At 33.7% G+C, this 15,752-nt stretch overlaps 1 protein-coding gene across 1 annotated transcript; it reads right to left on the bottom strand.

Annotated features, from left to right (window-relative positions):
• Positions 1 to 869: 869 nt before the first annotated feature.
• Positions 870 to 14,904, bottom strand: LOC138334547 (uncharacterized). Its single transcript, XM_069283199.1, has 6 exons — positions 14,767 to 14,904; positions 12,612 to 12,785; positions 11,636 to 11,835; positions 4,335 to 4,374; positions 3,700 to 3,990; positions 870 to 2,639 (listed from the first exon to the last, which is right to left on the bottom strand). The coding sequence occupies exons 2-6, from the start codon at positions 12,712 to 12,714 to the stop codon at positions 2,476 to 2,478; spliced, it is 798 nt and encodes a 265-aa protein (XP_069139300.1). The 5' UTR covers positions 12,715 to 12,785; positions 14,767 to 14,904; the 3' UTR covers positions 870 to 2,475.
• Between the last annotated feature and the right edge of the window lie 848 nt (positions 14,905 to 15,752).

Below are 15,752 nucleotides of genomic sequence, written 5' to 3'. Positions count from 1 at the left end.
CTGGGTAACAGTAAACAACTGTTGTATCCGAGTTTTCATCACCAGCTAGCTCCTTGTATCTAGGTTGCATGTTAGGAACTGGACAAAGGATACTAGTAGGTAGTAAGGTTTTCTGGTGTACTCTGGGCTTTCTCCCACTAGAAAGTCTATTATTCTGTATTTGCACATTACAGAGTTATCTGCCCTTACGGGTACATATTGATTGTGACGTCATGTATTTGCGAGCGTAACGTCATATTTTTCGGCGAAAACGACGTGAATTGCGCTAAAAAAATAATGATGTAACAATCTATACCTATCCGCATGGGAGCTAACTCTGTAATATGCGAAGACAAAATATATACAGCAGATCAATATAGTGATTATAGCTGTTTTAGATTTTAAATATACAAACAAATTTGATATAACTGTTTCATTTGTATCAAGGTACATTTTTATACTAACCTCAAATTTAGGTCATGGTTTGGAGCCCCATATGAATCAGTTGCCAAGTACAAATTAATGTAATTGAAATTAGACTTTTAATTCTGCTACACTACAAGATGCTCCAACACAAAATCTATCAACTCCTTGTTCAATCAAGATTACCTCAACCTTGTGACGCCTATGAAATCTTCGGTGTCGTCTATTCTCTTGGAAAATGGCTACTAGAACATTCCGAGCTGTTCCATCTTGGCCAAGGTGAAGGATCATGTAAAGGAGACCCTAAATAGAGTTGTTAGATCTTGTAATGTGACATATCGTAGAGCAACCATGGGTCTAAGCTAATGGAGCTGGGGATGAAAATGGAATATCGAAGGTCTGCTATACTTTGTTACTTTAAAACTTCCAAACTTTTGTATATATTTCATATAGCAAAACACAAGTGATTCAAGATATTAAAACAAGTTTTCTATTTTATTGACATTTTGATAAAACTTTTTTTAAAAACTACAAAAAAACATAACATGACATACGAACAAAAGGATTAAAATACATGTAGAATATTTAATATAATTTGACCCCTCGACTTTCAAAGATGTTTTAGGACCAATTGTAAGCCAATGACCAATGTATTGTATAAACAGACTTGTTTTCATTTTTCAAAATGTTGACAGATTTATTTGACTATGAAGTTTACTTAAAAATTCAGAAATCTTAGGTACCGTATTCCCCCAAGTAAGTTTTCAAAACAATGACGTCAATATATATAAACTAAATGTGACTCATAAAAATACCTTTCAAACATGTTTTTGCATCATTCATTTACAATATAAAATATGTTTGAAAGTGCGTATTCAGCATGTACCAATAGTTACTTCATTAAATCAATCAAAATTTTTCTTACTGATCAATTCTTTATGTTCATGAATTCTATGCTACTTATGATAAAAGATGAAAAAAGCAATGACGAAAAAAAGCAAAAAAAAAGCAACGTTACAATGGATGTCCAAATATATCATGAGAGCAGAAGAAATGTAAAAAGTGTATCTTATATTGAACATATAGCTGCCTTTTTTCTTGCATATTAAACACACAAAGCCTAATCACATTCACATATCAATAGGGGATTCATATATACATGTAATGTTTCATTGTTCATCATAATATAGAGTTGTCCCTATGTGGAACCTCTCCAAATTATAAAACACAGAGAAACTGATGAGCCTGACATTTTACAGATAGGCCTTTGGATTGATATTAAACTGTTCATTACTATTGTTTTGTTGAGATCTGTTATTTTCCTTGTGAAATAATGACATGACCTTGACCTATGAAATATGCGGGTTTCGAGATCCTAAAACAATGTGGGTAAAGTACTATTTACCGTCGATTAGTCCCACCTTCCAGTGATTATGACATTTTATTTTGATGTTTTTATGACGTCACCATCACCTTAAGGTGGGACTAATAAACAGGAAATCATATTTTACCCATGTTGTTTTGGGATCTCAAAACCCCATGATGATGATATTTCTGTGGTAAATTACATACTGACCAATGGTATCCCACAAGACACAGCAAGCCCTACATGATGAGGTGATGACTAGCTCTATGCACTGAATACCTCAAAATTTATTGTAAAAAGCAAAGTTTCAAGTGATCATGATATCTGTCAAACTTATGCGCTAATTCATTTGATTCTGTGCCATACTATAATCATACTAAAAACTAAAACTATGGATATGATATCTTTGGAAATATCTATTCCAGAAATGGTGAATGAAACATAGCTTCAGAGCATCTAACATCATTAGTTTAAATACCTGTGCTTGCTCTCTCACCTAATAGCAAATCACAGATAAAATACCGAAGCCTGACACTGTAGATCACCAGCCAAGCAGTTATGTCATATTGAATTGTTGCATGATCTTCAAGCTCACAGAACATAATTTGCCTCTGATAATCATAGATCCATCACCATCTAGTCTCCTGAATTTTCCTGACTTAGAGATTCACAACAGTTTATTACAAGTACATACAGCACCATCAAGCTCATGGTGTGTCATGAATTTTGAGCTGTCCAACATTTTGTAGAATTTCTACAGAATCGTCCAATGGTAATGAGACCTCTAGCAATTCTAGATCGGAGGGGAATGGAACAGAGATTTCTGGCTCGGGCTCCCATAATCCATCGTCATCTAGCTCTTGTAAATCACCTAAACAGAACAACATTATATACAATAGCAATTAGTTGTGTTTACCTATCCATATAAGATATTGAAATCTGTGATAGAGGGAGAAATCAGAAAAAAATCACTGCTGTATTTTTGGTTCACTATGGCTATCAAATTCAACTCTTAAAACTATTAGAAGATCCTGTTTCATTTGAAATATTTTGTTGGTCCCGACCAAAGTTTTTTTAATAATAAGATTCAAGTAAACTACCTTAAAAGTGTTACCATTGTCTTGCCAAATTACTTAAATTCAGTTAAACTTGCCAAATTGTACTTAGGTATTTGACCCAATAAGCGCCCATGTCCCTATAAGCGCTCCTCCCCTTTTTTGAGGGCTCGATTTCAATTGCCCAGGCATAGATAAAGACCAAAATTACACAAAACTGTATAAATTTGCAATAATTTCAGCTTTTCATTTTTCATTTTTTTTTAATGCCTTGGGCGCTTATTGGGTCAAATATGGTAATTATTATTTTCTTAGAAGAGTACTTAAAGAGATTTATAGACAAATGTACTTGTTGATTAGGAAATAAACTAAAGTAAAAATGTGTGCGTTACCCAATTGCCTATCCAATTTGACAATTTTCGAGTAGTAAAATATATATAAATAATGGTGCATAAGTACAATTTCTCCCATGTCACTATAATATCAAATGTCCCACCATAACATGACATCACAATCACCAGGGAACAGTTGTTCAAAAGGTGATTTGAGTAATCACAGTTCCACGATAATTTTCAAATCAAGATTAAATAAAGTGATTTCTGGTAAAACTAAATCATCAAAGGGTTTGCAGCAAATATGAAATGAAAATTTCACTAAATCATATGTGATTGAAATAGTCACCTTTTGTATAACTGGGCCCAAAAAATTAAACTTATCAAACACAAAGTGTGTTATTTTTAGTATCTCCACATTTCCATATTCCTCTTTTGTTGGCAACTTTCTAAATTTTAAACTACACATAGAGTAGAACAGCAACGCTATGTAGTTTTGTACACATTATCTTTGTGGCTTTACACTATGTAGTTTTGTACTCACAGATTGAAGATGGAGGCTCTGGCATATTTTGTAGCATATTGTCCATTTTTTCCATCCTTTTCTTTCGATCTTCCTCTTCATCTGTTTCGTCACCAGAGTCCGGTAAATGACTGAACAGACAAGGTGGACGCCAGCTGATCAGCTGTGAAATGTATGTGCTTATCCTCTCAGACTTTGGCCAAATGTCTTCAAAATCATCGTCTGAAAAAATGCACACAAAAATGAGTATTCCATGTTCAATTTGCACCAAGAAGTCGACAAAAATATTAAACAACATATTATGCACAATATCTGACATTTAGAATTAAAGATGCTCCACTGCTGTCAGAGCATAAACAATTGCCATCAATTTAACAATAATTGGTGTTTATTATGTATATATAGGTCTAATTATCACAAAAAATAATAGAAGTTAATTTTGCTTTGGATGCATGCACAATCAGTACTTCATTCAATATAGGACATAGTTTTTCGGGATGCAATTATTTTATATATTGAATATTTTTATATTGAAGTAAAATGAGAAGCTCAAACTTTTCAAAATTCAAAAGTGGTATTGTTGGAAAGAAGGTAACTTTTGTAACGGAAGAAAATTAGCAATTAGTCTGATCATATTTTCGATAGAGAAAAATGACCATTCATCAGCGTTGGAGCAACTTTAACCATTACTGATAACTAAAACAATATAAACTGTGTCAAATTTCAGTTATTGACACTAGATGATTCAAAATTTAACAAGACGAGTGGTATTTTATCACTATACATAGGTCAACAATACTTTACCGTCTATAGGTCACCAATACTTTACCGTCTATAGGTCAACAATACTTGTACCATCTATTGATCAACAATACTTTACCGTCTATAGGTCAACAATACTTTACCGTCTATAGGTCAACAATACTTTACCGTCTATAGGTCAACAATACTTTACCGTCTATAGGTCAACAATACTTTACCGTCTATAGGTCAACAATACTTAACCGTCTATAGGTCACCAATACTTTACCGTCTATAGGTCACCAATACTTTACCGTCTATAGGTCAACAATACTTTACCGTCTATAGGTCAACAATACTTTACCGTCTATAGGTCACCAATACTTTACCGTCTATAGGTCAACAATACTTTACCGTCTATAGGTCACCAATACTTTACCATCTATAGGTCAACAATACTTTACCGTCTATAGGTCACCAATACTTTACCGTCTATAGGTCACCAATACTTTACCATCTATAGGTCACCAATACTTTACCGTCTATAGGTCACCAATACTTTACCGTCTATAGGTCAACAATACTTTAGGTCACCAATACTTTACCGTCTATAGGTCAACAATACTTTACCGTCTATAGGTCACCAATACTTTACCGTCTATAGGTCACCAATACTTTACCGTCTATAGGTCAACAATACTTTACCGTCTATAGGTCACCAATACTTTACCGTCTATAGGTCACCAATACTTTACCGTCTATAGGTCAACAATACTTTACCGTCTATAGGTCACCAATACTTTACCGTCTAAGGTCACCAATACTTTACCGTCTATAGGTCACCAATACTTTACCTCTATAGGTCACCAATACTTTACCATCTATAGGTCAACAATACTTTACCGTCTATAGGTCACCATACTTTACCATCTATAGGTCACCAATACTTTACCATCTATAGGCACACCAATACTTTACCATCTATAGGTCACCAATACTTTACCATCTATAGGTCACCAATACTTTACCATCTATAGGTCAACAATACTTTACCATCTATAGGTCAACAATACTTTACCATCTATAGGTCACCAATACTTTACCGTCTATAGGTCACCAATACTTTACCATCTATAGGTCAACAATACTTTACCGTCTATAGGTCACCAATACTTTACCGTCTATAGGTCACCAATACTTTACCGTCTATAGGTCAACCAATACTTTACCATCTATAGGTCACCAATACTTTACCGTCTATAGGTCAACAATACTTTACCGTCTATAGGTCACAATACTTTACCGTCTATAGGTCACCAATACTTTACCGTCTATATAGGTCACCAATACTTTACCGTCTATAGGTCACCAATACTTTACCATCTATAGGTCACCAATACTTTACCGTCTATAGGTCACCAAACATACTTTACCGTCTATAGGTCACAACTACCATTTACCATCTATAGGTCAACAATACTTTACCACTATAGTCTATAGGTCACCAATACTTTACCCTGTCTATAGGTCACCAATACTTTACCGTCTATAGGTCACCAATACTTTTACCGTCTATAGGTCAACAATACTTTACCATCTATAGGTCAACAATACTTTACCGTCTATAGGTCAACAATACATTTACCGTCTATAGGTCACCAATACTTTACCGTCTATAGGTCACCAATACTTTACCGTCTATAGGTCAACAATACTTTACCTGTCTATAGGTCAACAATACTTTACCATCTATAGGTCAACAATACTTTACCGTCTATAGGTCACCAATACTTTACCCTCTATAGGTCACCAATACTTTACCCTCTATAGGTCAACAATACTTTACCCCTATAGGTCAACAAACTTTACTTCTACCCCACCTATACATTTTGACACATTTTCAGACTTAGGGGGGATGTCTGCAAATAAGACCCCCCACCTATTTTTCAGTTTACTGGATGATGGAGTAATTAAAAATATCACAAAATGACTTGTATCGGAAATTCTTTTTGTTTGTTTTATCGGCATAGAAAAAATCACGTAGTAAATAACTGTTTGTGTGCTTGTTATTTTTGTCATTTAATTCAAGTTAAAGGGACAATTCAGTCTATGAGAACATTAAAATTTGTACATATATTGGAAAATAACTAGTTCTAATGGGAATTAGACCAGTCGGGTTTTCTGTGATATGCCAGAAAAGCCCATGGTATTGAAATGCGTGTGAAATGTTGAAACTCGCTCGCTGTCCGCCATTACACATTGTGGTCGAACATCTTGTATGCCGAACCCTGTCCCTTGCTCGTAGAGAAATGCTACTTTTGTCTAGAAACTGCTCAAATCGCTCTGACAGTAATGTTTTTACCTTATTAGGTGAATTGTCTTGCCTAGAAAATCATTGTTATCACCTCCACAGTGGTTATGTAATTCATTTGTTTAACGTGCGTGACTTTGGCTCGGATATCGGTACAGAGTACATGTTGTACCTGCTTAATCGTATTGATCAACGATTTGTATGTACAACGGTATCAATTAAAATACTAAATAATGACGTGGAATTTGTCAATATTTTATCTTATATGTTTCATAAGAAATGTAGAACAATACATTTATGCCATATTTTGCTTCTTGATTATGTAAAAGAATTAGTCTGAGTGAATTGTCCCTTTAATTCACTGGTGATTTAATTTAATTATCAATAACTACGAATTGTGGACAGTGCTCATATTTACTTGGAGGTTATTTTCAACAAAATACGCTGATATATGTTTCCATGAACACTTCATATCGGCATGGTCAACACGTGTTTCGTACGGCTTGTCATTTTTTACATGAATCGGCAAATATATTCGTCATTGATGCAGATCGTTTCTGCAGTCGTGGATTCTAACTCAATACAATAATTACCTAAAACATCTACTTAAGGCATTTACAGTTTCAAATATGTTTATTTGTGAACGTAACGTACCTGTAGATTTTTTACTCAAGTATATGATTTTACATAGGCTTGAGTAAACAATCTGTCTGAGAAAGTTTTATGGTGCCGGGCCCAGTTGCTTTACTTTTCGGGCGCCATGTTTTGTTTACGCATTCAGTATAATATGATTAGCCGCAAAGTTTCGTATTTTACTCTGGAAACAAAAATACTTGCTACGATGTTTTAAATGCAGTTGATACTTGAATAAATATCTGAAATATTATCAAACTATCGTCGTATCAATAGCAATACCGATCAAATTCCCAAACACCCGGTGTGAAAATGTGAAAGTATGGCTTCAACTCGGCGCCATTTTCCTACACATGTGTGTACGATGTTACAAACAACTGCATCAGTGCATGTCGGCACGTCGAAGTTAAATCAAGATCGTTTGCTCATTTGGCTGAGACAAATGTACGTAAATTTGAATATTTTAAAATAAGGCGAAACAAAATTTTTTACCGCGATTCATCAAAGGTTTTTACACGGCACTGGAAAGTACACGACAATAAAAAAAATTTCACTAGAATATTTCAATAAATTTTTTTTTGAGTCGGGCCGATTTTCATGGTTTTCTTGATTTTCGCAGGAGGGCAAACAAACAATATTTTAATTTAGGCCTTAACATTTAACATTTCAGCTTCTTTTGACTTTATCAACAAGAAACAAAATTCAAATCTCATGCTTAAGTCATAGATATTTTAAAATCAAAATGATTGCCATAGATTGACAGGTAAATTTAGCACAATTTTTAATGTGATGGTTATCCTATTCATCAATGGAATAGTGGCTTAAATGATTAAATAATTGAAATAAATTCAATATTTAAAAGATGCTCCACTGCCGACGGACCAAAAACGATTCTCATCCTTTGAACTATAATTGTTGTTTAATCGTGTATCTATATGTCTAATTAACACAAAAAATACTAAGAAATGATTTATTTTGTGTTCGGTGCATGCGCAATCTGTATTGTACTACATTCCACATAGGACATAGTGCCACAGATTTTTTCGGGATGCAATTATTTATTTTTTGTATTATTATCTTTAAATAAAATTAGAAGCTCAAACTTTCCAATGGTGGTAATAGTGTAATGTAAGTAAATTTTGCAACTGATAAAAAATACTAATTCGTCTGTTCCTGTTTTTTATAGAGAAAAAATACCACCTGTCAGCCGTGGAGCATCTGCAACAAACCATATATTATTAAAAAAAATAATGAAATGACAACATCAACACTTTTTGCAGAGAAATGCTGGAATTAATATACCGTATTTCACCGCAAATAAGACCCCTCCCGCAAATAAGACCCCCCACCTATTTTTGACACATTTTCAGACTTAGGGGGGATGTCTGCAAATAAGACCCCCCACCTATTTTTCAGTTTACTGGATGATGGATTTGAGCAATGGAGTAATTAAAGATATCACCCAGGGGTGTACAATTCTGAAAATTTTGCACTAGCCCAAGGGCTAGTAGCATCAATTTTTCACTAGCCCTGATCAGAAGTCTACTAGCCCTATTTTTCGTTTGTTTTTTATATGTGCATTTTACTCTATCTGGATTTTTTTTACAAACCTGTACAAAACAAGTACATGTCTAACAGTGTGTTAAATACCATTCTAATAATAAAGATATATAACACCGATTGTTCACAGGTACCAGGTATTCATTTAGTAAAAACATTCTTGAGTCAATATTGATAATGCAACAATGCCATCGCATGCAAAATACTTTAGATTTGAAATTATGGTTCTTATTTCACTCAGATACTTCCTTTAAAACTATCATTAGAAAGAAAACATAATCAGTATATCTATTAAAGTTTAACTTTGATATTAAAAGCTTAGCAGGAAAATGTAAAGTGAACAATCAGTATCTATTATCTGCTAGCTGTGTTCATTTTATAGGTATGATGAATTTAGTAAATAGTACTGTTCATGAAAATTCTGTAAAAAATCTTTAATTGAAATTACTGTTTTACTGAACACTTACTTATTTTCCCTAATTTTCTGAGCATTGAAATAAACCTTTATCGAGTAACATTTTGCATGATACATTCGTATTTGAATAAAATGATGCCAATTTCATATAGATTATTCCAAGAACTACACAAAATCAATTCTACAATTTACTAATAAAATATTTTGTAAATGATTATTAATTAGCACTGCTGATTTTCATTTACAAGTTTTTCAATATATCATAAAAATATGCGGAAGATAAGATGAAAATAATATGCAAAAATAGTGTACCTATAATTATGAAACCTCTATTAAAGTTATTTTGGAAAAACATTCAGTGAGTTTATTTGTGTCAGCTGTGTTAAACTATGCATACCTATGTATCTGCAAGTGTATACGTACATGACAACATGTACATTTTACCGTGTATTTTTTAATTACTTCAAAATGATCCGCTATCCATCTCACAGCATAATAGTACTTTCTGAATCCAACCCCCATATACACAAATTCATAACACTAAAATGATAATGATGCTAGATAATAAAACTGTCACTTCATAATTGATTCTTATCTAGAGTCAAGAAATCTAGATTTTCCCTTTCCCTGTCTGTCAGCAACCTCGGCAAACACATGGCCATCTGGGTCACTCAAAGCGCTTAATTTTCATCATTTACATAACAAAATGTTTGATGCACCTAGATGAAGAATGTTTATTTACGTTTTTTGGGAACCACCTGTGGTATGCATCGATATCGTTTGCTTCAGTTTTGACGACACATTTTACTGAATTTAGAATTCTGAACGGCAATAAAAAGGCTTAAACTGCTGATTTACAACTAAAATTTCAATGTTGAATATAGGATTTTAACAGAAATTTTCACTAGCCCACGGCTAGTAATGATCGTGAAGCCACTAGCCCTGACCTGAAATTCACTAGCCCTGGACGTCGGCTAGTGGAATTGTACACCCCTGTCACCAAAAATGATTTTGTATCGGAACTTCTTTTTGTTTGTTTTATCGGCATAGAAAAATCACGTAGTAAACAACTGTTTGTGTGCTTGTTATTTTTGTCATTTAATTCAAGTTAATTCACGCGTGATTTAATTTAATTATCAATAAATAAGAAATTGTGAACAGTGCTCATATTTAATTGGAGGCTATTTTCAGCTAAATACGCCGATATATGTTTCTATGAACACTTCCTATCGGCATGGTCAACACGTTTTTTAGTGTTCGTACGGCTTGTCATTTTTTACATGAATTGGCAAAGATATTCGTCATTGATGCAGATCGTTTCTGCAGTCGTGGATTCTAACTCAATACAATCATTACCTAAAATATCTACTTAAGGCATTTACAGTTTCAAATATGTTTATTTGTGAACGTAACGTACCTGTAGTTCACGATCAGTTGGAGAAACCAAATCATGCTTTACTTTTCGGCCGCCATGTTTTGTTTACGCAGTCAGTATAATATGATTAGCCGCAAAGTTTCGTATTTTACTCCGGATACAAAAAATACTTGCTACGATGTTTTTAATGCAGTTAATACTTGGATTTAGATCTGAAATATTATCAAACTATCGTCGTATCAATAGCAATACCGATCAAATTCCCAAACACGACGCGGTGTGAAAAATGTGAAAGTATGGCTTCAACCCGGCGCCATTTTCCTACACATGTGCGTAACGATGTTACAAACAACTGCATCAGTACGTAAATTTCTTCTGTTTATGAACAAATTTGATATGTAAACGTTTGCAGTGATTTTTAAATAGGCCTGAGTCTGAACGGCGATCGTCCTTCCGATTCACGTGTTTACTAAGACAGAGATGTAGTTGTGATCGTAAACAATAACCTAATTTGAATATTTTTAAATAAACTATACGATTATTAAAACTTCTGGATTAAAGTGACATTGCTTATGATGCTGTTTCTTCGTTTTGATTCATTGGTGAATGTCCGCGTGACTCTTGCAAAAATGTGTGTTTCCCTTTCAGACTTACGTTACAACTGCCCTAGTATTGTTTATATTTTAATTTGTCATAACATTTGATTTAATTTTACTCCTACGTCTTCATTATTATTATTGATACTTGAACATCTTGCTATTACCCATCTGTCATACGACTGTCACAACAATAACAGGACATTAAAGATCCAAGATGGCGACCTCATAGATCGATGTTATCAGGCGGGTTGTCAGCAAATAAGACCCCCCACCACTTTTGTGAAACCCAAACTATTGCATTAGTATTGACCCAGTCATATTACCTGTGTGATAGTTTTTGGTTTATTTCCTTTTAGTTTCTGTCCTTTCTGTTGTTGAGGGGCAGGCTGTTTGAATTCTGGTTTCTGTGGTTTCAAACCCTTTGAGTTGGAGTTTAAGCTGAGATTTCTGTTGCTAACATCTCCTAAAGCCTTTCTTGGTGTCACCAACTGGTTTTGTGAGGAACTCCCAAAAACTTTGCCAGCTATAAAATATAGAATAAGTGTTGTTATAAACATCATAATACACACGTAAATGTATTTTATAAAAATGTTTTCATCAAAGACATTGAATGTCATCTTTTAAGAATTTTCATCTTATTGTACTGATCAGTCATGTCGAATATCTCATACAATAAACAGGGATGTGATTGATCCTATCAGCAAAGGGAAGAAATCTCTCAACTTATGAGAGATACCTCTCCTCTTGTGTTTAAAAAGTTTATTTTTTAATTAGGATATTTCATATTAAATCTAACAAGATTCTTGTTTCTCATAAATATTCTTCAAACAGAGGCAATCCTCTGAAAGGAGAGAGAATCAATCCCTGAAGTTGGGTAATACAATACTCTTGTTGCGAATTGACTCAGACTTTAATATCAATGATCCAACATATTTATTCTATCTGTAAATATCAATCTGGATTTATCATATATATATATATATTTTTTTTTTGTCTTGATGATTAATTGGTTGGTTATAATCAATAGCCAAGGTAATTTAAGGACAGCCTCCCCTGTATGCAATGTATTGCACGTGTCAATATATGTATGTTTTGGGAGGCTGCAGTTATATTTGTGTAGTCTGTATATACCCTCCTATCCTTAACAAATATAAATACTGTGACTGTCTATTTTCTTCTTTTCAACAAATCACAATCTTTTGTATTTTATCATGACATTTTAAATAAATGCCTATGTTGTATACACTATCACACAGGACATTTTGTTGTGTAAGTGTAATATTGTATATAAACATTAACCTCCAAGTCCAGATGATGATCGCTGTTGTCCCTTGCTGGAGTGAATTCCATGAGATCCTGCATTTTCCTTGTCAACATAGGGCATAAAGGTCATTGACGCCATGTCTCTGCTAAACAGCTCACTTCAGACCAGATTCACTCTTATTGGCATGTGTAGACTGCAGTTGTAAACATCTATATAATTCATGACATTATCATTTAGACATCTTGACTAATATGACAAAACATACTGTATTATAATTACATCAACATGCACACTATTTTGACTATTTTCAAAAACCAATCTACACAAGTTCAGATCAATAATTTTCACATTTTCAATTTGATGAGTCCCATCACAAAGAAAAATCTATAAAGGTTCTCAAACTTTAAGCGAGTACAAAAGGAAAACCATTAGTCCAGGACTTGTCTAGGTGAGTCCTGTAAATCACTGATTATTATTATTTCTGCAAACATGGGTACGAACCAATACTGAGCGGACACTCATCCAAAAGATGGTCATGCTCTTATAATTAACGTAACCCTTATGTTGCCTAACCATGATTACCAGTACCCAGATTATCAATTTATCCCTAACACTGACATACCAGCACACTAAATAGTAGTCTGCTAAAACTGATCATAATCACAGACTCAAAATTCTGACTGCAATTATGTTCAGTTTTAGCGGACTTACTAAATAGCAACTGCCATAAAGGAGTATTAAAATATATCTATTAAATTAGACTGTATGAGACTAAAAGGTCCAAATCCAATGGTCGTTCGGGTCAAGGTCGCTGGCGACTCAAATCAAAATGGCGCGAAATGAGCAATGCACGTCCTGATTAAAATAATATTACAACTTGTAGAGAAAAAGAGACGTGTGAACACTGATATGGATGAAAAGATTGAACCTTTATGAAGATATCGGTGTTATAAATACATATACGTAGGTAGGTGACGATTAAGTATGAAAATACAGAGTTAGAAAAAAAATAGGTCAGATTTCTGGCAAGCGATTAATGAATCCGTTGTGTTTATATATATGTATTTCTGGCTAATTTTTCATATAACGTCATGTTACCCAAATTGGCACGCTACCCATAATGGCACACTTTTTGATAATAATGCTTTCGTTTTAATTTCACTTTGGAAATTTTCTTTTAGCTGTTGCTATAATTATTCCTTGATCATCATGAAATATTTTAATGGTGATATTTCCACATGACCATTGCTAGGAGGAATTTTGTACAGAGATAAACTTGAGAAAATACCTGAAAATCAAGTGAAAGGCAAGTGATAACCATAAAGATGAAATTTTACCTGCCAACAACATTGATTTTGACATAAATCATTCTAAAAATACATATGGAGAAAAGTGTTCAATGGCAATAATTGTTGATATTTGTATTGTAGTTTTCAATTTATCCCGATATTTTTCTATGCTCACTGTTTTTACCTGGGTGTGCCAATCTGGGTACCCGCACCTGGTTGATAACAGGTGCGCTCCAGACCTGTATCCAAGGATGCTATTTATGGAAACACGTGCAGGAAGAATTCCATACATAGACCAACAGACAGATGATAGGCTCTATTTATGAGATTGGTACAAAAACTGGAATAATATTGCAATCTGACAAATAGATGCTTATAGAGGGTTACTATTTATGGCCCTGTGGTTAGATAGTTAATTTGAAGTTCTGACACAACGTTTGTTGTCGCTATTAATTCAAGGGTGACCGTAAAGTATACGTACTGCAAATATTTTTCGCAATATAATATAGTTATTTTTATAGAAGGCCTACATGATGAATCAGAACTTCAAACATCTTATTTTCAACGGTGACACCCCCCCCCCCCCCCTCCTTCTATTCGATTCCTTCACATTAATTTACGTTTATTTGTTTACTTTGACCAGAGGCTAAGATAAACATTTTCAGCTGTGCACGTGTAAGAATACTAGAATAAAAGCTGTCGAGAATGAAGTGAAGACCGTATTATTCGTTCTACATTCCAGAATAAATAAATAGGCCTAAAGTAGGTCCGAAACGCCATGAAACTGAGAGTTCGAATCAGATCCATTGCTAGTCAAAAACAACATTTTCTAGAATTAAAGCACTCATTTTCTAAATAAAAGATAAAGTACTTTTAACTGCAAACCAGTTCTCAGACTTACTGGAACTATACTTGGACAGTGTTTCTCTGCAATGGACGTGCGTTGTGTTCAAAACAAGTGCAGTTGTTTGTGGTCAAATGTTTGTGAATAACTCTCTTTGAAGTCGGCGCTTCCTGTTTCAATTGACCAATGAAATCGCTTGTTGTGAAACCAAGGGAAGCAACTCTCGATGACTAGTATTGTAAGAATTACTTCCCTTACGTCGCAATTCTTTCAGTTATGAGCTCTTTATGCCTCAGTACAGAAATAAAAAAAAAAAATCAAATTGAATTTTATTGGCTCTTTCCTCTTGCAGTGCATTTTAGATATTTTTTAAACAATTCTCTAATCAAAATATGTTATGAAATTGATAATCAATGTTTCAGAGCTTTACCAGTACCTAACGTTACAGTTAGTACTTGGGCTCTTCATATATATACTAGATCAGTTCTCTATACAACTGCCCATGAAATATAACTGTTATTAACATGTTTTCTTTGAAATTTCATGATCTCATCTATTGACGGATTTCAACCAAATTTGGCATACTTCTAGAACTTTCAGCTCATTATATTATCAAAATTTTACTTTATGTACTTTTTATAAGTTTTGGTAAGAACGATGATGAAAATGACGTTAAAAAGTTGAAGCTATGCACAAAATAGTGATAATTTGAAAACGAAACATTGGAAAATTCAGAAAATATTATGAGCTGAAAGTGTAGATAATTTTCTATAAGCTTGCCAAATTTGGTTAATATCCATCTATAGAGGAGATCAGGAAAATTCAAAGAAAAAAAAAAAATACATCAAATACATAATGAAAAATATTAGGTGTTCAAGTACTTTTGTCTAGGTACTGTATGTTGATATCTTAGCGGAGCCTAATAAAATGTTTGGTTGCAGATTCAGAAAAGTGTAAAACAATACAAGCATGTAGCATAGGCCTATCACGTTAATAAAAGGAAGAGATATTTGATTTTAGTTATACCATAATATGTTTTATAA

Source organism: Argopecten irradians, chromosome 11 (assembly GCF_041381155.1).
Source record: "Argopecten irradians isolate NY chromosome 11, Ai_NY, whole genome shotgun sequence".
NCBI lineage: Eukaryota > Metazoa > Mollusca > Bivalvia > Pectinida > Pectinidae > Argopecten > Argopecten irradians.
This window is presented reverse-complemented; position numbering and strand designations above follow the sequence as displayed.